Genomic DNA, 24,722 nt, shown 5'->3' on the forward strand with positions numbered 1-24,722 from the left:
TTTGCATTTGCAGTCTATTTTTCTGTTTTGTTTCTTTGGTGAGTCTTGCCATTGCAAACTCAAGCTTTTTTATTTTGCCAATTATTTTTGCTATGCTGGCCATAAATTCTACTATCATAATTTTCATTTCTGTTTTAAAACACTCAATAACGGCATGTTTGTGGTTTCATGTTCTCACATTTTACAGAGTCCTCTCTCTCATCAAGTGTAAATGCCTGAACTTGTTTACTAGATTTTGAGGCCATATTTCCTTCTGCTTTTAATGTTTTCCCTGTTGGTTATTTGCTTATGTTCTTTGTTTGCTTATGTTTTTGAATTTTCTTCCTGTGATTTTTGATAATTTCAGTCTTTTCCTCTTTGTTTTCCCCTTTTGCTCACTTTCTGACTCCATACTTTCTGCCGATGGTTTCGCTGGAGGCTAGATCTCAAAGTGTCTCAGCCTCCTTTCATGCTGGGCAATTCACAATTCACCAGCCTAGGTCTCTGCCCCAAATGACTTTTGTCTGTGTGGGCAGAATTGTCCCTATCTGGATGTTAAGTTCTTTACTTCATGTTTAATGGAGCGCTGCACAGCACCCTGATGGGACAACCATGATGTCCCGTTTCCTCTGTTCCTTAGTTCTCTGACACAATACCAGCGGGTCAGAGAGCTGCCACACTAGTATTCTGGTACTGATTTCTGTAGTTTGGGTCTCCATGGCTCTAGGAGGAGGATGTTATGGGATGTGGGGTTGAGATCTATTTCAAGTCTAGATTTGTCTTGCCCCTTTTCCTGTTCTTCTACTTTCCTGCAGAAACGTTTTACAAAACAGAATGCTGTTACTAATGCAATATCTGTTATGGGTCCAGCAAACTCATGCAGCCTGGAGTGCTCTTTGTGGCATCCTGGTGCTGGGATCTCCATGGCACTGGAAAAAAGGTGGGATCAGGTTGTAGGGTTGGATTTTGTTGCAAGTCTGTGTGTTGGGTCTTTTAGTTGGCTAATGCAGTCTTGCTGCTAGTAGTGTGATACAGTGAGGGAGGGGTGCTGTGTGTGTTCAGGGTAGGCATCAGTACATTTTTTTTTTAAATATTCTTTAATTTTCCAGGTGTCCTAGACCATGGAGACAACTGAAGTTACATTATCTTTGTGCATAATTTCTATTTTGAAGAGAAAGGTTTGAGAGGTCGAAAGGATCAGAGAAAATGTTGAGTCCTTCATCTTGTTGGTCATGTGAACTGGCTGTCTAACCCTTTTTTTACAGAAATATTTATTAGGATTCATTGTTATATAGGAAGTTGAGTGATGTCCAGTGAACACTTGTATTTCCACGCCATGTTAGGCAACACCAGGAAGAGCATTGGCATTATGATTTTAACATATTTTTCCTTTAGGTAGTGTCCTTTAGGGCTTTTCTTATTTGAGTTTAAAAGAAGTTTTACTAGTAAAGCAAAGGTAGAATGCCTGTTCATTAGCCTAAATTGTCCATTATGACAAATGCTTGCTTGGCCTTAATCCTGCACAGTGCCAATACACCCACTCTGAATGTAATGAAAGGGGTTAAGGTTTTTTATTTAGGACTCTAAAGTTCTTAGTGTTTTTTTCCCTCTGACTCTTTAAAGGAGTAAAGCATATTTTTCTGTTTTGCCCTTTAAAATTATTCACAGTCAAGAGATTTCATCATTGTTCTCTTTGCAGGAACACTATGAAATATTACCTTCCCAAATACTCTAACTGGAAAGTCACTTCCCCTTTCTGAACTGCATAGAAGAAGGGTTGAAAATGACCTCAGAGGTCATCTAGTCCAACCCTCTCACTTTAAGGATGAGAAAACTGAGGCCATGAGAGGTTAATTGATTTACCATGATTTTACAGATAGCTGGTTTTTAAACTTCTTACTCCAAATCTAGTGTTCTTTTTACTACACATATTTTTTTGTTGTTCAGTCGTTTTATTTGTGTCCAACTCTTCATAACCCCATTTGGGGTTTTCTTGGCAAAGATACTGGAGTGGTTCACCATTTTCTTCTCCAGCTCATTTTACTGATGGGGACACCGAGGCAAACAGGATTAAGTGACTTGCCCAGGGTCACACAGCTAGTGTCTGAGGCCAGAGTTAAACTTAAGTTTTCCTGACTCCAGGCCCTGCACTCTATCTGCTGCACTACCTGTTTAAGTCTGGGCTGTTACCCTTCTGTCACTCCACACACTTGTAGGTCATACTTGGCATTTACTCAGGGAATGCAAACTTCATTACGGTGAGTCATCTTAAATTGTCAGTGTGTAGGTATAGCCCTTGCCACCCTGTAGGCAAAAACTAGCCGCAAAATAATACCTTGCATTTAGATAGCAATCTTAATTTTCTCAGTGTATACACTTGGATTTTTAAGTTGTATTGTTCCAATTTATTGCATGATTTAGGTAGGGCTGCTGTTATTAAGTTCATTTTAGAAAAGAGGAAACTGAGGCCTAGAAAGATTATGATTTTTCCCAAAGATACACAGTAAGTTAATAAGAGCCAGGACTGGAAACCACTACTCCTAACACCTAGTTTGGTGGGTTCCCCCCCCTCATTAGACCGTACTGGTACAGGTTTACCATTTTGCCATTTGTAAAATGAGGGACTTGGATTTGATGATCTCTAAGGTGTCTTTTATGTTTAAATCATATGGTCTGACCAAATATTTGTCTAATCACAGAACATAAAATCTCTGACGTGGAAGAAACAGTGGAGGCCATACAGGAACCCTCTTTAACAGCAATTGCAAGTAGTAAGCCAAACTTTGAATTCTTTTAGTGAGGGTGGTCCAGCTACTTGAGGCATCACATTCTGCTTTTCAATAAATCTACTTATTAGGAAACCATTCCTTACGTTTGTTTCTATTTCTGACTTCTGGAATCACTGAAAGTTGTCCAATTCTTCTTCTATATGACTTTCAAATAGATGAAGGCAACTATCATGTCCTCCTTCTGGCTAAGTATGTCTAAGTACTTCACCTAATCCATGATCTTTATATAGCATGATCTTGAGACTTTTCACCATTATAGTTGCCCTCCTTTAGATACTCTCCAGCTTATCAGTGGCTTACCCAAAATATGATGCTCCAAATTAAACACAATACTACATACGTGGTCTGGTGAGAGGAGTGCTATGCAACTCTCATCTCTCTGTCCTTTACATTGTGTCTTTAAATCTTTTTTTTAAATACATTTTTGTAATGTCACAAAGTAGTTGAATCATTTTAGGGCGTTATGATAATAATATAACTTCTATATAGTGAACATCTTTGGATTCAAATATTTTGAGTGCATTTAATTGACTGATTCTATTTTTTTTGCAATTGTGTTGGATTTTAATCTAATAATTATATGGTGTTGGATATCTTTTCTGTGAGTAATAGTAATAACTCACTTATTTACCACTTTGTAGTTTACAAAAGGCTTTCTGCACAACAATCATGTGAGGTAAGACCAATCAAAGGTTATAATAGATGAGGAAACTAAGGTTCATATAAATGAAGTGACTTGCTCACATTGATGAAGCTAGCAAGTGATATTAGACCAGCAAGTAGATAGCTAGCCATGGAACCCAAATCTTGTATCCAAATTCGTGTATTTTGTCACTATACCATTTATATACTATACCATCTAGATGAATTTTGCTGTGTACTGGGAATTTCTCCCTGGGTAGAATCATTACTACCTAGAGTAGTGTAATAATAGTTTAATGTTAGCAATAAACTTTTTCAAACTTAAGAGAAAAAAAATTACCAAAAAGTTATTTTATTTTTTGCAATTATCAAATATTCGTTTCTCCCCTCCCACCTCCCTCCACCCAATGAAAAGAAACAAATACAGAACCTTGGTATCCCATAAGCACAATCAAACAAAGCATATTTCTGCATTATCCATGTTAAAAAAATACGTTTCTCATTCTACTTACTAGTCTGTTATCTGTCTGTCTTCAAGATGGCAGTATTCTTCTTTATCAGTTCTCTGCAGTCGTGGTTGATCATTTATTGTAAAAAAGGGATAATATTACCTCACTCCCCAGGTTGTTGTGAGGATTTAATAAGATAATATGTATAAGGTGCTTAGCACAGTGCTTGGCACGTAGTTGGTGCTATATAAACTAGCTATTACTACAAGTACTGCTAGCTAATCAGAGTTCTTAAATCTTTCAAAATTGATTTTATAATATTGACAATTATAATATAAATTGTTTTTCTAGTTCTGCTTACTTGACTATGCATCAGTTCATACAAGTCTTCCTGTATCTTTAAAACTGTCTTTTTTCTCATTTCTTATAGCATAATAGTAAGTCCAATACATTGATACACAACATTTTGTTAGAAGCCATTCTATGGTTGAAGGGCACTCTCTTAGTCTGCAGTTGCTTGCCACCACAAAAAGAGCTTCTCTCTCTCTCTCTCTCTCTCTCTGTCTCTTTCTCTCTCTCTCTGTATATGTGTGTGTATACATTTATATATATGTATGTATGTATATATTTTTGTACATAAAAGTTTTTCCTCTTTCTTTGCACTCTTTGAGGTATAGGTCTAACAGTGGTGTAGTTGGTCAAAGCGCTGCTTGGTAACTTCTTGTACACAATTCCAAATTGCTTTCCAAAAAGATTGGACTCCACAGCTCCACTAACATCAATATGCCATTTCCCTCCTCCAACATTTGCCATTTTTTGTTGTGGTTACCTGTCAACCATTTACCAAAAGTTTGGTCCAAAGAAACAAGCAGAATCAGTTTCCCCTTTAACCGAAGATTTGTCCTAAGAACAAATACAATGAGGTTCCCTCTTAACTGAAGGTTTGTCCAAAGAACAAACAGAATTGGGTTCCCCCTTCCCAAAGGTTTGTTCAAGAACAAAGAGAATGGGGTTCACCTTACCAAACGTTTGAACAAGGAACAAACAGAATCAGGCTTACATGTGTTATAATGTACTTGTTTATTCTTATTAAGCCAGAGAATCATGCATGATGGAGTCAGAAAATCTGAGCTCAGAGGTAAACAACCTGAAGGAGACTCTTTATACACTTAGAGTAATCCCAACTCAGGAAGGCTGTGTCAACCCAAAATTATAGTCTCCATTTGTGTTTAACCATAATATAAGAAAGAAATTTCTTAATATGATAGGTTGTAAGTATAATGAGATAAGAGAATGTCAAGATGTCAATTGAAATTATAGATCCAGGGTGTCTGTGTTTATCATTAACATGGCTATATATATACATACACACACACATACATGCATAAAAACACACACATATAGTGTAGCATGTGTACATAAAATACACATAAGTGTATTTTAAGATACAGTCCCATTATTCAAGATAGAGTCTAGTTCAAGGTACCTTGTCCTTGGTAGTCATAAACAGAAGAATGCTCCTGGTCAGCTTCATCTGGCCTTGTAGTTGCTGTAAATATCATCCTTAAGTCTTCTCTAGGCTAAACATTCCTAGTCCCTTAAACCAGTCTTAGGATGGCATGATCTTGAGGCTCTTCCTAATCCTGGTCACCTTTCTCTTGAAGCTTTACAGGTGTTTATGCCGATACTAAAGCATGGTGTTCAGAACTGTACAGTGTATTTCAGATACAGGGCAGAGAGTACATTGGGATTATAGAATCATATGTCAGACCCAGAAGGGACCTTAGACTATCTACTTTTAATCCCCTCATTTTACAGTTAAAGAAATTGAAACTTAGAGAGATGTTTAACTAACTTCTCTTACATTGGATCTTCTTTTAATGCAACCTAAGATAACATTATCTCTTTTGGCTACCATGTCTCTGTTGACTCATAGTGAACTTGCAAATGACTAGAACTAACTCGTATTTTAAAAATCAGTTTTTTATTAAAAATTTAAAACTGAACATTAATAAAAAGCTGTTCATTAAGTATTTAAATGTTAATTAATTTCAACAAATAAAGCATCAATACTTTTTTTAGTCTTTTTTTCTAAATTTTTTTTTATCAGGAATCTTTGTCCCTTCGTGCTCATTCACTGAGAGGCAGCTTGGGATAGTGGATGGAGTGTTGGACTTGGGAGTCAGGAAGTCCTGGGTTCCATTCTTGCCTCAGACATTTACTAGCTGGGTGATCTTGGGCAAGTTACTTAACCCCTCTGAACTTCAGTTTCCCCATCAGTAAAATGGTAATAATCACACCTATCTGATAGTTGTTGTGAGACATAAAAGAGGTGATGTATGTAAAATACTTTGCAAGCCTTAAAGCACTGATTAAATGTGAACTATTATTATTATCATAGTTGACATGTGCTCTGTTCTTTGAGAATGGAGGTGTTTTTTGATATTTTTTTTCCACTCAAACTACTTACCAGACATATCTTCATCTTTTATATGTGAAATTTATTTTTTAAAACTCAAATCCAGGATTTTATAGATATCCCACTGGTCTAGTGTGTCATACTCTTTTGAATCTTGAGGCTGTCGTCTGATGTTTTAGTTGTATTTTCCTAGGTTTTGTCAAATGAAAATTTCATAATCTCCCACTTGCCTAATTTGAGTTTTCTAAGATGAAAAGATACATACCTTCGTACATATGTAAGTGTATGTATGTATAAAAACTAATATTTTTGGGACACGTATATGTTCATACACAAAACAAATTATGTATTGCTTTAATCAGCTTTTCTGGGGAAGACTTGTGACTGTAGAAGATTTGAGGTAGTTTTATATTAGACAAAAATTACTGTGTTTGAATTCTGACAAGTTAACGTGGAACTGAAAGAAAGCATTCTTTGATTTAGGCTGTGATCTTTTACCATATGGGTTAACAGAGCAAATAGATGAGAAGCGTGAGAATTACATTTCTAACTGATGATTGTTAGGAAACATTAAGTTACAATGTCTGAGGTCATTTCTTTGAATTTTTATATTGTATCTCTCTGAAGCAAATTCTTATTAGTTTGGATGCTAGTTTTGGATGGAACAAATATAAAATATTTGCCTTTGCCCTGTCAGGTGAAAGGCATCTCATTTGCTTGTTGCATACTTCATTAAAATGTCAGAAGCAAGCTCACATTTATACTTAGGTGTATTTGTATTGGTATGTTAATACTCCTAACAAATTGAGATTAGATGACTTTAATTTCTATTTTTAAGACCTGTCTCTTACTAGATCAAAAACTCCTTGGAAATAATATGCCATATTTAAACTGCTGAGGATGATAAAGAGGGCATTCTAGTACTTACACTAATTTGTACTAGGTGGTTTCCAAGGTATCTTCACACTCAGATCCTTCAAATTTGGAATTTCTTCCAGCACTTAACAAAGTGATCTATAAACAGTAGGCACTTAAGTTTCTTGCCAATGTTGATGTTAGCAAAGAGGTAAATTATTTGCTTTTTATCTTTTAATTTTAATTAACTTTGCCTTCTGATTTATCAAGGGCTTTGGAAGAGATAATAACTCCTACTCTAAGTGATTTGTAGTTTACAAAGCACTTTTAACACTTCTGTAAGGTATGTAGTATGAATTTTATCATTCCCATTTTACAGATGGGGAAACTGAGGCTTACGAAGGTTTTTTTTTTTTTTTTTTTTTTAAACTATAGGCTTATATGAGTAGAAAGTTTCAGAGCCATGGCTCTAATAAATGTGGTCCCTTAATGCTATAATGAGATAAGAGAATGTCGAGATGTCAATTGAAATTATAGATCCAGGGTGTCTGTGTTTATCATTAACATGGCTATATATATATGTACACACACACACACACACACACACACACACTGACATGCATAAAAACACACACACATACATATAGTGTAGCATGTGTACATAAAATACCAAGATAAGTCCCATTAGTCAACCACCTTCAATTCAACAAACGTTTATTACATCCATGTTGTACTTACAGTACTGTGGTGGGTTTTTTTTTTTTCTTTTTGGTGAGGCAGTTGGGGGTAAGTGACATGCCTGGGATCACATAGCTACTAAGTGTCAAGTGTCTGAGGCCGGATTTGAACTCAGATCCTCCTGACTCCAAGGCCAGAGTTCTATCCACTGTGCTACCTAGCTGCCTCTGTGGTATGTATTGTTGACAAAAAATGACAAAACCTCCCTGCAAGTTTATTTTCTGTTCTAGAGGATAGTAATATATACAGTAGTAAGTTGCAGAGAACATACTGATCTATGTTGGTAGAGGGAATTTCATGATCAGGGAGATCCCCCCTGTAATTTGTACATGGGTAAGGATGATAAGCTTCAGTGTGAAGGCAAAAGGAAGAGATCCAGGCAAAATGATTTAGGAAAGTTTGAGATGGGAGAGAGCCATTTTAGCTTGAGGAAATTAGGGCAAGGATTCGTAGAAGAGGTGACACTTGAGCTGAACCTTGAGAGATTTTACAAGGCAGAATTGACTGCATTTGAAGTATAAAGAGTGATCTGCATTGATTCATGGAAGTGGGCAATGGCAAGTCAAATTCAGGGAGTAGTTCATTGTCCATTTTGGTTGGACAATTGTGCCTTAAAATTCTAAGATAGGGACTTTGTATTTTATCCTGTAAGCAATTAGAGATCCACTGAAGGAAAGTTTCGGGAAAGGTAATATGGTTAGGGATCTAAATTAGGAAGATAGTTTTGGCAGCTGTGTGAAGGGTAGATTGGATTGGGGAGATGTTAGAATCAGGAAGACAAGTAAATGAGCTTATTGAGTCGTCCTGGTGAATTGTGACTAGGCTGGCAGCATGAGTGGAAAGAAGGGGGCATATGCAGCAGAATGCAAGCAGAGGTAGAATAATTGGAATTTGGCAAATGATTAGATGTGGGGAGAGGTAGAGAGAAAGAGAAAGAAAGGGGGGAGAGGTGGGATAGAGAGGAGTTTAAGCTGATTCTAGTGGATGGAGTCTGGGTGCATAGGAGGATAACAGTGCCATGAAGAGAAGTAGGGAAATTTGTGGGAAGGGCAGGTTTATGGGAGGAGGAGTTCAGTTTTGGACTTCTAGTTAATTTCTCTGCTTCCATCTTATTTGCTCTTAAAATCCATCAATAATTGCCATATTGAGATTAAAGCACGTATTACTACACTGCTCAAGCTTTAATGGCTCTCTATTGCTTCTGGGATAAAATACAAACCAGCTCTCTTTGGCATTTAAAGTCCTTCTCAGTCTGGTTCCAGTCTGACTTTCTGGACTCATTACACATTTGCTCCCTTTACTCATTTTAATGTTCCTGTCATACTGGCGTACTTGCTATTCCCTGTATATCATATTCTTTCTTCTACCTTAGTCCCTTTGTACAGCTATCCTCATGCTTGGGATGTTCTTCCGTTTCATCTCTGCCTCTTAAAACCCCTCGTTCCCTCTAAGGCTCAATTCAAGAGCTACCTCTTTCAAGAAACCTTTCCTGATTACTCTAGTTATTCCTCCCTGTAACATCATTCTGTATTTATTTAGCATGCATATATCTCATATTTGCTTATCCATATACATATTTTATCTTCCAAATAGAATGAGGTCATGAAGGCAGAGACTGTCACTGGCATATTGCCTGGTACATAATAGGTAATTAATAGTAAGTGCTGATTGATTGAATGTATTGTTTGAGGTGCTTGGAGGACACTGATGTGGAAGAGACTAGTAGGCATTTAGACATGTAGGACTGAATATCAGGAAAGAAATTAGGACTGGATATATAATTAGAAGAGTCATAGAATTGCAGAATTTTACAATTTGAAGGGATCTGAGAAACCAGTCCAACCTGTACCCAAACAAGAATCCATTCTTCAATATACCCAATGAGCCATCATCTAGAATTGGCTTTAAGGCCTGTATGGGGTGTTCAGGGGGAACTTAGTGCCTCTGGTGTGAGGGCTTGCTGAGCCCTTTTCAGGGCAGCTCATCTACCTCTTTCTTTCTTTTTCTTTCTTTCTTTTTTTTTTTGTGAGGCAGTTGGGGTTAAGTGACTTGACCAGGGTCACATAGCTAGTAAGTGTCAAATTTCTGGTCTGAAGTCAGATTTGAACTCAGGTCCTCCTGACTCCAAGCCCTGTGCTCTATTTATTTCGTCACCTAACTGCCCCTCATCCACCTTTGGTGTCCACCTTCACCCAACTCTCGCCTGCGGCTCCATGAAGCTGTAGCATGCATAGTGTCTGGTAAAACCATCTCGGCAGATGGGTTAAACCAGGTTGAGGGTAACCTATATGCTACAAACCTGTCAGTGAGTTAGTGGGGCATCTACCTGAAGCATGTGAAGACTTCCCCCAGTGGAATGGGAGGATGAGAACAATTTGTTCCAGCGACAGCTGAAGCAGGGTCTGTGGAGCCCTTAGAGCTTGGTCATGCCTCAAAGACACCAAGGTCATCTCCGGGCCATCGCAAGTCATCCTCACTGTTGTCTTGCTACTGGGCTTTGATGATTCTGGAAGAGAGGGTGAGTGCAACTCAGCTTCACTTAAATTCAGTTCACATTCAAATCAGGGCATCATTCCATGATGTCATTGATCCTCTTCGAAATGAAGGACAAATAATAAGGGCCAGTAGTGAAAAGGAACTCACTACCTCCTGAGGCATCTATTCCACTTTTATATATATGTGTGTGTATATATATATATATATACATATATTTTTTTGGTGAGGCAATCGGGGTTAAGTGACTTGCGAAGGGTCACACAGCTAATAAGTGTCATGTGTCTCAGGCCGGATTTGAACCCAGGTCCTTCTGACTCCAAGGCTGGAGCTCTATCTACTGCACCACCCCTTACAGATATAATTAATAGGAGCATTTCCCTCAGTTAGTCAGCAGGTATTTATTATGCATCTCCTGTATGCTAGGCACTGTCCTAGGAGCTGGAGATAGACAAAAGTGAAGGAGTCCTTGACCTCTAAGAGCTTGCATTCTGTTGGGGGAAACAACATGTATGCAGATGAGTATATACAAAATATAGGGTATAGAGACTGACTGGACCTGTGGTATAGATAATTTTTTGATGAGGAAACTCCCTCTATCAATGCAATTTGGCACCTTCTATGCAATTTATAATATAAGTTACTTGAAGTATTGAGAAGTGTAGTGATTTGCCTGATGTGTGTTTGCATAGTCATTATGTATTTGTCTGGAGTGAGAGTTGAACCCAGGCTCTCACTTTTTTTAAATAGTATTTTTTTCCCAATTATATGCAAAGACAATTTTTAGCAAGATTTTTACAAGATTTTGAGTTCCAGATTTTTCTCCCTTTCTTCCTCCCCTTCCCTCTTCCCAAAACAGCACGCAGTTTGATACAGGTTATATATGTGCAATCATGTAAAACATTTCCATGCTAGTCACAGTTGTGAAAGAAACAGATCAAAAGGAAAAAAACCACAAAAAAAATAACGTAAGTAAAAACAGTATGCTTCGATTTGCATTCAGAATCCATTAGTTCTTTATCTGGATGTTGGTAGCATTTTCCATCATGAGTCCTTTGTAATTGTCTTGGATCATTGTGTTGCTGAGAAGAGCTAAGTCATTCATAGTGGGTCATCACACAGTGTTGCTGATACTGTGTACAATGTCTTCCTGGTTCTGCTCATTTCACTTTGTACAAGTCTTTCCAGGTTTTTCTGAAATCTGCCTGCTCATCATTTCTTACTGTACAATAGTATTCCATTACCTTCATATACCACAACTTATTCAGTCACTCCCCATTGTTGGTCATCCCTTCAGTTTCCGATATTTTGCCACCATGAAAATGGCTGCTGTAAATATTTTTTGCACATATAGGCCTTTTCCTTTTTTTTATGATCTCTTTGGGATACACACCTAGTAGTGGTGTTGCTAGATCAAAGTATGTACAGTTTGGTTGCCTTTGGGCATAGTTCCAAATTGCTCTCCCGAACAGTTAGATCAGATCATAGCTCCACCAACAGTGCATTATTGTTCCAATTTTCACAGCATTTATCATTTTCCTAATTTGTCATATTAGCCAATCTGATAGGTGTGAAGTGCTACCTCAGAGTTGTTTTAATTTGCATTTCTCTAATCAGAAGTGATTTAGAGCACTTTTTCATATGACTGTAGATAGCTTTGATTTCTTCATCTGAAAACTGCCAGGCTCTGAGTTTTTGTACTATATTATGCTGTCTCTCTGGGTATACAAAATACATATAAAACAAATAAAAAGTAATTTTGCACTTATTCAGTAAATAGGGGAGGGAATTCAGGTAGGCCTCACGTAGTATTTGAGCTGAGCTTACAAGGAAATTGGATTTAAAGAGGGTGGGATGTGGAGTGAATTTATTCAAGGCATGGAGGGGGGACAGCTAGTGCAATGTCACAGAGAAAGGACATGTAATGTCGTGTGTGAAGAACTGTAAAAAGGCCAGTTTGAATGAATTGTAGGATGTGTGGAAAAGGGTAATGTATAATAAGGTAGGATGGAACCAATCAATGAAGGACTTTAAATGCCAGACAGAGGAATTTGTTTTTTATATTAGAGAGAATAGGGAGCACTCTAGTTTATTGAGCAGGGGAATGACATGGTCATATCTATGCTTTAAGAATATTATTTTGGCAGCTGTTCAGAGGATGGATTAGGGAGTTCTGTTTTGAGTCAAGTTTTACAACAAACCTCAATCTGCCTCTGCAGCTTCTACCTGTTATTCCTATTTCTTAGCTCTGAGGACAAACAGAACAAATTCCCAACCCCTTTTCTTTTCTTAAAATTTATTTATTTTATTCTGAACTTAAGAAATAAAACAAGCATTTCCAAAGCAAAGTGGAATAGAAAAACAGGATTGCATGTAAAATTGCAGATCCATTGTGTACAACTTGCTATTTCTTTCAAATATGCAACGAAGTTATTGTATAGCTTCCCCCCCCAATTTTGAGATGGCTGCCATTAGACACAAGTGTGTGTGTGTGTGTGTGTGTGTGTGTGTGTGTGTGTGTGTGTGTGAGAGATTTATTTTTCTGGATGCAAACAGCATCTTCCTGCCTTCATTTGAGTACTTATAATAGTTAGAATGCCTTGGTTGCTCAAAGTTGTTCTTAAAACAGTACTGTGGTTACTGTATACAATATTCTCTTGGTTCTACTAACCCCTTTTCTTCCTTTTTTTTTGAAGACAAATTTTTATTGATATTTTTGTTTTTATATTACCAGAATTTCCTGCTATCTTTTCCTCTGAGAACTATCCTTTATAACAAAGATTTTTTTTTTAAAGCAAAAAGGAAAAGAGGAAGAAGAACAAAAAATCAGCAACACTCATCAGTATGGTGAAAAAAAAATGACAATGTATACAGTGTTTCTCATTCATAGATCTTTCTCCTGCCTCATAACCTCTGCAAAGGCTTGCTTAGGGAGAGAAAGGAGGTGTCTTCTCATACCACTTCTTTGGGGCCAAGTTTCTGTGGAATTTTGCATTATCCATTTTTAGTTGTTTTGTGGTTGTTTAAACCTTTTACATGTGATAGCCCTTTATACATTTGAAAACAGTTATCATGTACTCCTTTTACCATCTTGGTTACTCTCTTTTAGAATGTCTCTAAGCCTAATGATGTCCTTTTTAAAATATGTCCCCCAGAGCTGAGTTTCAGTTGTGATCTAATCTGGACCACAGGACTATTATTTCCCTCATTTTGGGTACCTTGGTGGATTCATAGGATCAGGTGAAGTCAAGGGAGGAAGATGGAAAAAGAAAGAAGATCTTATTACTGGGTTTAGACCCTTAACATAGGGAAAATATTCATAATAATGCTATTTGTAATAACAGAAAGCTAGAACTGAAATATGTGCCCAATGATAGGGCAATGGCTGAACAAATTATGTTATGAACAAACTGAAAAGTCATTGGGTCACAAAGAATGATGAATATGAAGAATTTAGAGGAAGTTTTGAAAATTTGTGGAAGTGGTGCAGAGTGAAGAAAGCAAAGCCAAAAGAACAATACACGGGACTGCAATAGTATAAGTACAACCAGCAGTAAAAGGCAATAAGGCTCAAGTTAAATACAGCAGACAATGTTAATATGAAATGAATAAAGTTAATACATATCTCCTTACTTTCTAGCAACAATAAGTAAACTTCAGTTATTCACAATTATTCTTTTAGTCAGTGTTGTGTAACATTTTGGGAATGTACTTGGTCAGGGGCTAGGGAAGCATCTGCTATGTTAAAATAAATTGTATTGACTAAAAAAAAAAACAAAATTAACTATTGGAAAACAATAGACCCATTAAAAAATTCAGGGCATGATGTCTTTAGGTAGCGTGAGGCTGAGAACATATCCAAGAGGTGTCACTGGTCATTCCAGATGCTACACAAAAGTCAGGTAATATGAAGACTGAGAAAAGACTAAGAGATTGAGCAGGGAAAAAATAAGTGGTGATTTTTAATCAAGAAGAAGTGGTGATTTTTAATCCAAGAATTTTCTTGGAAGTAGAGGTTGGAAGATGGGTTGCAAGGATTGAGTAGTGAATAGGTAGTGAGGAAGTAGAAATAGTAAGTATAGATTACTCCAGGTAGGAGTTGAGAAGTATTCCAAGACAATGTCTTGTGGGGATGGCAGGGTCAAGGGAATTTTTTTTTAAGTATAGGAAAGACTTGAATTTATTTGTGGTCAGTGTAGGACAAGCCAGTATATAGGCAGAGATTGAAAATTAGAGAGTGAATCAGTGACTGATTGGACAAATTCCAGAAGGAAATGAAAATATTTGTCTTGGCTGGGAGAAGGGTGTGTGAGATACGGACTAAAAGAGGAAGTGATCTATGAAGTTGTGGAATGGTTTTGAGGCATGAAGAAGGGAGAAGTGAATATATAAGCAAATATCCCTATTTTATAAATAAAGAAGCTGGGATTACTAAGAGGTCATGTGAATTACCCATAGTGGTGATTTGTGATGTCTAGGTATTATATGCCTTGAATCTGGTTTTCTGACTCCCACATCATTGCTCCATAGGGAAGGAAGGAAAGCAACAAATTATTTATTAAGCACCTGCTGTGTGCCACACTGTGCTAAAATGTTTTATAAATATTATCTCACTTGATCCTCACAACCCTGGGAGGTAGGTGCTATTATTATCTCTCTTTTATAGTGGCAGACTGAGGTTAGGTGACTTGCCTAGGATCGCACTAGTGTCTGAGACCAAATTTGAACTAGGGTCATTTTGACTCCAGACCCATTGCTCTGTCCATTGTACTATGAGCTGCCTCAACTAGACAGCAGCCAAAACAAATTAGATTGGTTGATTCACTCATGTGGTAAAACTTGTAGCTCTATGCAGGCACAGCCTGCATAGTTAGTAAACCCTGATTATGGCATAGTAGAAAGAGAACATTGGAGCTATAGTCAGAAGATTCAGATTCAAATATTGGTTCTAATATATATTTAATCTATGACCTTGGGCAAGTTACATAATCATTGGGCCTCTGTTTACTCATCTGTAAAGTGGGTTATGTTAGATAATCTCAAAAGACCTTTCTGGTTTCAAGTCCTCTGATTTATTTGTCTTTGGATCTAACCAAACTTTCCAACTCTGAGATTCTGTGATTTGCAGTATTAAGATATAGAGCTTAGTTCACAGGTTTAATTTAATTTTTTACCCTTTTTAAAAGCTTTTCTTTTTTGGGGAATTTGTAACAAAATTCAGAACTTAAGCACCAAATAAAATGAGCATTTTTCTATATACATAGTAGAACAGAGAAAGAGGATTGTACATGAAGCTATTATGTAGACTTAATTTTTTAAAAGTATGTAAAAAGTCATGTAACTTTCAAAGCTGTTCTATTTGTCTTTTTCCTTTTGGTCTTCTTTCTTTTCTTTTTTTCTTTTTGGTGAGGCACTTGGGGTAAGTGACTTGTCCAGCCAGGGTCACACAGCTAGTAAGTGTCAAGTGTCTGAAGTTGGATTTGAACTCAGGTCCTCCTGACTCCAAGGCCGCAGCTCTATCCATTGCGCCATCTAGCTGCCCCCTTTCTTTTCTTTTTTCTTTTCTTTTCTTTTCTTTTCTTTTCTTTTCTTTGCAATTCATGTTGTTGCTCTTTTTGTTCAGTTGTTTCAGTCGTGTCTGACCCTTTGTGACTCCATTTGGGGTTTTCTTGGCAAAGATACTGGAGTGGTTTACTATTTCCTTCTCCAGCAAATTCTGCAGATGAGGAAACTGAGACAAACAGGGTCAGGTGACTTTCACAGGATCACACAGCTAGTCGGTGTCTGAGACCAGTGTCTGAGCTTTGAACTCAGGAAGATGAGTCTTTCTGACTCCAGGCCTGGCACTCTATCCACTGAGCCACCTAGCTGCCTCTAGGTGCAGTTCACAGGTTTTTAAAAAAATTCTCCTCCATGAAACTCTTTCTTTTAACACAGAGGAAAAGTTAAGCAAATTTGTCATTTATTGTTGTTATAAAACTTTTAATATCTTAAAGTATTTGAATGATCTTTTTGCTTTTATATCCCTTTTATTTCTGAATATATCCCTCCTCTATCCCCTAACCTGTGAGAGCCATGCCTTGTAACAGAATAAAAAAACAGAACAAGAAGTTCAGCATAACCAGCCAATTCATCACCTAAGTCTGATAAACAGAGAAGTTACGTGACATACACTAGGTCATTAAGCAGTGGAGGTGGAACTTGCACTGTGGTCTTTTGATTTCTAATTCAATGCTCTTTCTGCTCCGTTAGGCTACCTCTCTACATTATATATATTGTAAGAAGTATGACCTGGCTAAAAGTTGTAAATGGCACTTTAACATTTTTAAAAAATGTCTGTTTTCTCTTTAGTGTTCACCTGTGTACTTCTTTCACATTTGAAGATGGTGAAGCTGGATATTCACACTTTGGCTCATCACCTTAAGCAGGAACGACTCTATGTGAATTCGGAGAAACAGCTGATCCAGAGGCTAAATGCAGATGTGCTTAAGACTGCTGAAAAGTTGTACCGAACAGCATGGATTGCCAAGCAGCAGAGAATTAACTTGGACAGGCTTATCATAACAAGGTATAAATGTATTTGAGCTTTTAACATTTATGACACACAGTAATTCTCTTCTACTTCTGAATTGCATGGCATACCAAATGAATGCTCCAGATATGTCACTGATATTTTGTCAGTATCAGGAGGGTTCCAGCAGAACTGGTTGTTCCACAACAGCCTAGAACTTGTGCCCTTCTGTTTTACTCTCCCCTGGAGACTTGAGCCATTGCTGTAACACACATGCTTGATTCATCATAGATTAAAATTGCTCACAGACCATGGAGAGTGGAATTTTCAGATATTGGCATTTATACTGTCAGATTAAAAAATGACCCTTTTTGTACATTTTGAGATGTTTACCTCTCCTTCAGTACTTGCTGTGTGGGATTTTTGCTTGTTGGCAAGTTTATGTGTTCTGCTTTGTATGTAGGAATGTTCCTTTTTTGATGTTCAACTAGTTCAGAATTAAAAGAAATAACAATAAAAAACCAGCAATAAAAGTTCATATGGACCTAGTTTGAACTGTCTCTTTCAATTTTTAAGTACACATAGCAGAATGAATAATCTTACTTTTCATAAGTGTTAGTTAATGTCCAGTGTTATATTAGGCAACTAATAAAATGCTTGTAGGTTGACTAATGATTGATTTAAATTCAGCTAATATCGGAGAGAACACTTATAACGAAGTTGCTGCCAGTGCTCCGTACTCTTTCTTTTTAAATCACACTTGATAACATGCAAGTTCCACCCCACCACTGTTGGGTGTATGATCTTACTGTGTATGATCTTACTGATTCAATTGCTCAAAGGCTTAAATGGTTTAACAACTTGAGATGATATTCCTTGATAAATGAAAGCATTATTCACCTATTCTAATGAGATTTGTTGTGTATTTTATGTGTGTCTTTTAGTGCTGAAGCTTCTCCTGCTGAATGTTGCCAACATGCCAAGATCTTGGAAGATACACAGTTTGTTGATGGATATAAGCAGCTGGGATTTCAAGAGACTTATTATGGAGAATTCTTAAATAGGTTAAGGGAAAACCCTCGACTCATTGCCTCCTCTTTGGTTGCTGGAGAAAAACTGAACCAGGATAACACTCAGAGTGTTATCCACACAGTTTTTACCTCTCTCTATGGCAACTGTATCATGCAAGAAGATGAGAGCTACCTTCTTCAGGTTTTGCGATATCTGATTGAATTTGAACTCAAAGAAAGTGACAACCCTAGGCGTCTTTTGAGGAGAGGAACTTGTGCATTCAGCATTTTATTCAAGCTATTTTCTGAAGGACTCTTTTCTGCCAAACTGTTCCTCACAGCAACATTACATGAGCCAATCATGCAGTTGCTGGTTGAAGATGAAGACCATCTGGAAACAGATCCAAATAAGTTGATTGAGAGGTTCTCTCCATCCCAGCAGGAAAAGCTTTTTGGAGAGAGAGGTTCAGATAGGTTCAGACAAAAGGTCCAAGAGATGGTGGACTTGAATGAATCCAAACTAGTGGCTTTGGTGAACAAATTTATTGGCTATCTCAAGCAGAATACATACTGCTTTCCCCATAGTTTGCGGTGGATTGTATCACAAATGTATAAGACACTTTCCTGTGTAGATCGGCTTGATGTAGGGGAAGTGAGGGCAATGTGTACTGATCTCCTCTTGGCCTGCTTCATTTGCCCTGCAATTGTCAACCCAGAACAGTATGGAATTATTTCTGATGCTCCCATAAATGAGGTGGCAAGATTTAATTTGATGCAGGTATGTATTTTCTGATAATTTTAATAAGACATGTGGTCTTACGTGGATTGATTTTTGACATTATTATTTCTAAGAATTATGAAAAAATTATAATGACAACTACTGATATTTCTGTAGTGCTTTACATATATTATCATTTACTGTCCACCCTAGCCCTATATGGTACATAGCTGACTAGCATTTATGCAGTGCTTTAAGGTCTTCAAAGTGCTTTACAGATATTTTCTTGTTTTATTCTCACAACAACTCTGGGAGATAGGTGCTATCATTATCCTTATTTTACACATAAGGAAACTGAGGCATACAGGCTGAGTGACTTGTCCAGGGTTACACAAATACTAAGTGTCTCTGGTTGGATTTGAAAACTGGTCTTTTTGACTTCAAGTCTATACTCTAACCATTAAAATAATAGGTAGCTTTTATATATGGTGTTTTAAGGTTTGCAAAGCTCTGCACATAAATTACCTCATTTGACTCTCACAGCAACCCTTTGAAATAGGTGCTGTTATTATCCTCATTTGACAGATGAAGAAACAGTTCAAGAGAAATTAAATGACCGCATCTGTTAAGTGTCTGAGGCGGTCACATAAGTGGAAGAGCTCAGAAATAGAGCACAGGTCTTCTACTTTCAAATCTGGTTGTTTTTTCCCCTTATTATGTTGTGATATAGGAAATCAGTACAATTTATTTCGCAATATTCTGAGGTACAATATTATCTCTTGTCATCTCTTTTCCTTAAATTTTATCCCAGTTGATTATTTATTATATTTTAGAAGAGCTGTGATTTCATCAGTGTAGTTAACTGCCATCACTATAGGTCTTGATCTGGCTTCAAATACTGGCTCTTGACACTTAGTAAATGTTAACCTCTTTGGGCAAGTCATTAACTTCTCTGGACCTCATTTTGCTCATCTGTAAAAGGAGAGGATTGGAGTAGATGACTTCTGAGGTCCTTTCTAGCTCTGAATTTTTGATCCTGGGTTATTATGTCCTGTGTGATAAGATACTGTCCAGATCTCACATTCTTTGTTCTCCTGTAGGATCTTCCAACTCTAAAATTCTGTGACTTAGATCATTATCACAATAGACTATCCCCTATTGTGAAAAACTATCCAGGTTGCCTTCCTGGAAACGCTATACCTTATCATTGTTCTTACACTGTGACACTTAGACCTGGGCAAATTACTCTGTGTGTGGTCTGACAAGAGATTTGTGTATAAGGGAAGAGCCAGGGCGGTTGTACCTCTATTAATGTATCCTAAGGATATATTAAATTTTTTTTGTTGCTATATCATATCATCGATTAATTAAGTTTCCAGTATACTTTTTTTTTTAGGTAAACTGTCATCTCATCATTCCTTTCTTATCATGTTCTTGTGAAATTGATATTTTTAAAAAATTCTTAAAAAATTTCTTAAGCTTATTATTTGTTTTTAACATTCTTTTCTTTTTTAAATTTTGAGTTCCAAAATCTCTTCCTCGCCTTCACCCTTCCCCCATACTCTGAGGTGAGCAATATGATATTGACTATATATGTGAACTTATGTACAACATTTCCATATTAGCCATATTTTTTAAAAAGTGAGAAAAATACAGAAAGTGAGAAAATTATATTTCAGTTTGCACTCAGAGTTTATTAGTTCTCTTTCTGAAGGAGCATATAAGTCATTTGGAATTGTCTTGGATCATTGTATTGATCTGAGTAGCCAAGTCTTTCGAAATTGATCGTCATTACAACTTTGCTTTTACCGTGCACAATGATCTCCTGGTTCTTCTCACCTCACTTTGCATCAGTTTGTGTCAGTCATGTTTTTCTGAAATCACCAACTTCATGGTTTCCTACCACAAAATATTACTCCTTCACAATCAATATACCATGACTTATTCAGCCATTCCCTAATTGATTGGTATCCCCAAAATTTCCAGTTCTTTGTCACCACAAAAAGAGCTACTATAAATATTTTTGTACATACAGGTCCTTTTCCTTTTTCTTTGATCTCTTTGGGATACAGACCTAGTAGTGTTATTGTTGGGTCGAAGGGTATATGCACAGTTTTAGTATCTTTTTGGGCCTAGTTCCAAATTGTTCACCAGAATGATTAGACCAGTTTACTATTCCACCAACATTTCATTAGTATACCTTTTTTCCCCTCATCACCTCTAGTATTTGTCATTCTTATAGGTATGAGGTAGTACCTCAGAGTTGTTTTAATTTTCGTTTCTCTCATCAATAGTAATTTAGAGCATTTTTTCATATGATTATAGATAGCTTTGATTTCTACTTCTGAAAAGTGCCTGTTCATATCCTTTGACAATTTATCCATTGGGGAATGATTCGTAGTCTTATGGATTTGACTTAGTTCTCTTTATATATTTGAGAAATGAGGACTTTATCAGAGACACTTGCTGTGAAAAATTTTGATTCATTGTTTATGGTACCTTTTAGCAAAGTGTAGTTTACCTGATTATCCTTTTTAATTAGGTATATTGTTGCTTTTGTTTTGTCTGAGATCATGATTGCTAGTCCTGCCTTTTTTAAAAGTTCAGCTGAAGCATATTAGATTCTGCTTTAGCCCTTTATTTTAAATCTATTAGTGTCTTTCTTTTTCAGCTGTACCTCTTGTAAACACCATATTGTTAGATTCTGGTTTCTAATCTGTTCTGCTATTTGCTTCCATTTTGTGGGTGAACTCATCTCATTCACATTCACAGTTAGAATTACTAACTGTGAATTTCCCTCCATCTCATTTTCTTCTGTTTCTTTACTCTCTCTTTTTTTCTTGTCTCTCCTCAAAAGTCTGTTTATTAACCCCTGTCTCTCTTAATCTGTCCTCCCTTTTATCATTCTTCCCCTTCCCCCTTTCTCTTATCCCCTTCCCTTCTTAGTTCCATATTGGGTAAGTTAGACTTCTATACACAACTGAGTGTATATACTTCCCTTCTTGAACTAATTCCAATGAGTGTGAGGTTCATGTCTTGCCTGCCCCCTCTCCCTTTTCCTCTACCCTGTAAAAGGTCTTCCTTATGTGCTACTTTTATGTAAGAAAATTTTCCCTATTCCACTTATCCCTTCCCCTTCTTCTAGTGCATCCCTGTTTCTCACCCTTTCATTTTATTTAGGAGATCTTTCCAACATAATCAACTCACATCCATGCCATCTGTCTGTGTAAACTTATTTTAAGTGCCCTAATAATGATAAAGTTCTTAGGAATTACATGTACTATCTTCCCTTATAGGAATGTAAACAATTTAACCTTTTTAAGTCCCTTATCAGTTCTCACTCATTTTTTTTCTGCTTCTCTTGAGTCCTGTGTTTGAATGTCTGATTTTCTATTTAGCTCTGTGCTTTTCACCAGGAATGCTTGAAAGTCCTCTATTTCTTTCTTTTTAAAAAATTTTTATTTTAGACAAATACTAAAACTTGATACATAATAAAAAAAGAAAAAGAAATGTTATAAACTTAAATATAAAATAAGAAAAAACAAAAAAGTCATGTGTACAGTAGAACATAGGAGAGGATTCAAAATATATAGCAATAACTTTTCATTTTGAGAAAGTCTATATATTAAATACTGTGCATTATGTTGAAAGCTGTCCATCTTTTCTTTGCTTCCTTGTAGGTTTTCTTTTGTTCTCTGCTGTACACTTTTTACTTTGTTCTTTTTTTCCCCCTCTCTCCCCCCTACCCACTACCCCAAGGCTATAATTGAGCATTGGATATATTTATATATATGTATGTGTATATATATGTATATATACACACACTTATACATACTTATGCATACATACATACATACATAAACATATATTTTCCTTAAGAGATTCTAGTCCTTACCTTTGTGTTTGTGCATATCTCTTTTTTCCTATTTCTCTTTACTCTACCTTATTTCTACCTGCTACCTTATCCTCCTATTACTTAACCTACCCCTACTCCAACAGTCCCTCCCTTATTCTCCCATTCCCCTAAGTCTAAACCCCTTTCTAGATCCCCCTTTTAACCTATTCCCACACCATCCTCTCTAAAGATTCCTCCTTTATCTCTCCCCCTTCCTATCCCTTTAGAGTTTTATTTCTTTCTAAATTTAGAAGATTTTTATACTCTTCTAAATGTATATGTATTTTCCCCTCTTAAACTCATTCCCAATGAGAGTAGGTTTCCAGAACTAACAGCCCCTCTCCCCTAATTCCTTTGTATTGGTTCTTCCTCTTGTATCTCATTTGTAAAAGATGATTACTCTTTTAGGTGTACTTGAGTGGTTTTACTTGTTGAAGTCATATCATATATCATACTCAGGTCTACTCCAGTCTTCCTTTCATAATTAGACATAGGTTTACATTTTTTCATACATAAAAGGTAAACTTTCTATCCTTATTTAATCTCTTATAATTGGTCGTTGGTATGTACCTTATATTACTCTTGGCTCTTGTATATTAAGTCTTCTATTGAGTTCAGGTTTTTTTTTTTTTTTTTTTTTTTAAACAAAAACCTGAAAGGGGCAGCTAGGTGGTGCAGTGAATAGAGCTCCAGGTTGGAGTCAGAAAGACCTGAGTTCAAATCTGGCCTCAGATACATAACACTAGCTCTGCAACCCTGGACAAGTCACTTAACCCCATTGCCTAGCGAAAAAACAAACAAACAAAAAAACCCCAAAGACCTGAAAGTTTAACAATTGATCAAACATCCATTTTTTTTTTCATTTAGAATTATACTTAGCTTTGCTGGGTATGATATTTTTGGCTGAAAGCCCAGTACTTTTGCTCTTTGATATATAGTGTTCTAAGATCTGCGATCTTTTAGTGTTGCCACTGCTAGGTCTTGTGTGATTCTAATTGTGGTACCACTGTATGTAAATTGTTTTTTTCTTGTTGCTTGTAATATTTTGTTCTTAATGTGGGAATTTTGGAAATTGAGTATAATATTCTTGTAAGTTTTCCTCATGGGATCTCTTATAGGTGGTGATCAGTGAATTTTTTTCTATTTCTACTTTCCTCTCGTTCTAATGCTTCAGGACTATTTTCTTTAATTATTTCTTGTATTATTGTATCAAGATTCTTTTTTTGATCAGAACTTTCAGGTAGTCCAATTATTCTTATGTTTTCTTTTTTTGATCTGTTTTCTAAATCTGTTGTTTTTCTTATGAAATGTTTCACATTCTCTTTTATTTTTTCATTCTTTGTATTTTGATTTTTCATTTCTTCATCTCTTACAACTTCACTGGTTTCCCCTTGCTCAATTTTGATTTTCAGGCAGTCATTTTCTTCCTTAAGATGCTGGATCTCTGTTTCTGATTGATTGACATTCTTTTCATAATCCTCTTGTTTTTCTTGTATTATTCTTATTTTTCTTTTTAGTTTTTTCTCAATCTCTCTCATTTGATTTTTAAAGTCTTTTTTAAGTTCTTCACTAAATTCTTTTTGGGCAGGTGGCCATTTGACATTACTCTTTGGGGTAGAAGAGGGTTTCTTTGCTTCAGTATCCTCTGAAGATGAACCCAGATTTTCTCTATTCCCGTAGTAGCTCTTTATGGTTGGATTCTTTCTCCTTTGTCTATGCATTTTTTTGGGGTAATAGTTTAGTTTTTATAATCACTTATAGTCCTGGGGTATAGAGGATGGTGCCTCTGGCCTCTGATCCTCTTCAGTTCTCCCTTCTGACCTTGAACTCAAACCAGGAACTCCAGCCCCCTGTAAGTGCCCACAGCCAGTGGGGTCCCTGCCCCACTGCTTTTGCATTTACCAGGCATGTGCTGGTTCCTTCTCGCTCCCACTGTGTCTCCACAGCACAGCTGGGTCTGGCATTGCCCATCAGCAGAGGTTCCCTCAATTCTGATCTGGGGATTTCCCCCAGGTCAGACACCCAACTCCCCTCACTGTCCCTGGGTAAAAGTTCTTGTAGCTGGCGAGGCAGCCTCTCAAACCAGCTAACTCCAGGGCTTGCTGCTTGTTGTTAAAGTGGACCATAGCCTGGAGGTGTTAATTTCTTCCTGGGATTTTTCTTCAGATCTTCTCTAATTGTCTCAAGAGGACCCCTCTTTTCCGCCTACTCTTATTTGTTTTCA

The 24,722-nt window shown here is 36.8% G+C and overlaps 1 protein-coding gene across 6 annotated transcripts in view; it reads left to right on the top strand.

The window, feature by feature from the left end:
* LOC114046867 (GTPase-activating protein and VPS9 domain-containing protein 1) overlaps positions 1-24,722 on the top strand; it is a 91,362-nt gene that overhangs the window by 12,403 nt on the left and 54,237 nt on the right. For all 6 annotated transcript variants that reach the window (XM_027867432.1, XM_027867434.1, XM_027867430.1 and 3 more), the window contains exons 2-3: positions 16,716-16,932; positions 17,820-18,663. In XM_027867432.1, the coding sequence (XP_027723233.1) occupies positions 16,748-16,932; positions 17,820-18,663 (1,029 nt within the window). In that variant the 5' untranslated portion in view covers positions 16,716-16,747. The remainder of the gene's footprint in view (positions 1-16,715; positions 16,933-17,819; positions 18,664-24,722) is intronic.

This window comes from Vombatus ursinus, unplaced genomic scaffold, assembly GCF_900497805.2.
Source record: "Vombatus ursinus unplaced genomic scaffold, bare-nosed wombat genome assembly UNPS02014786.1, whole genome shotgun sequence".
NCBI classification, from domain to species: Eukaryota; Metazoa; Chordata; class Mammalia; order Diprotodontia; family Vombatidae; genus Vombatus; species Vombatus ursinus.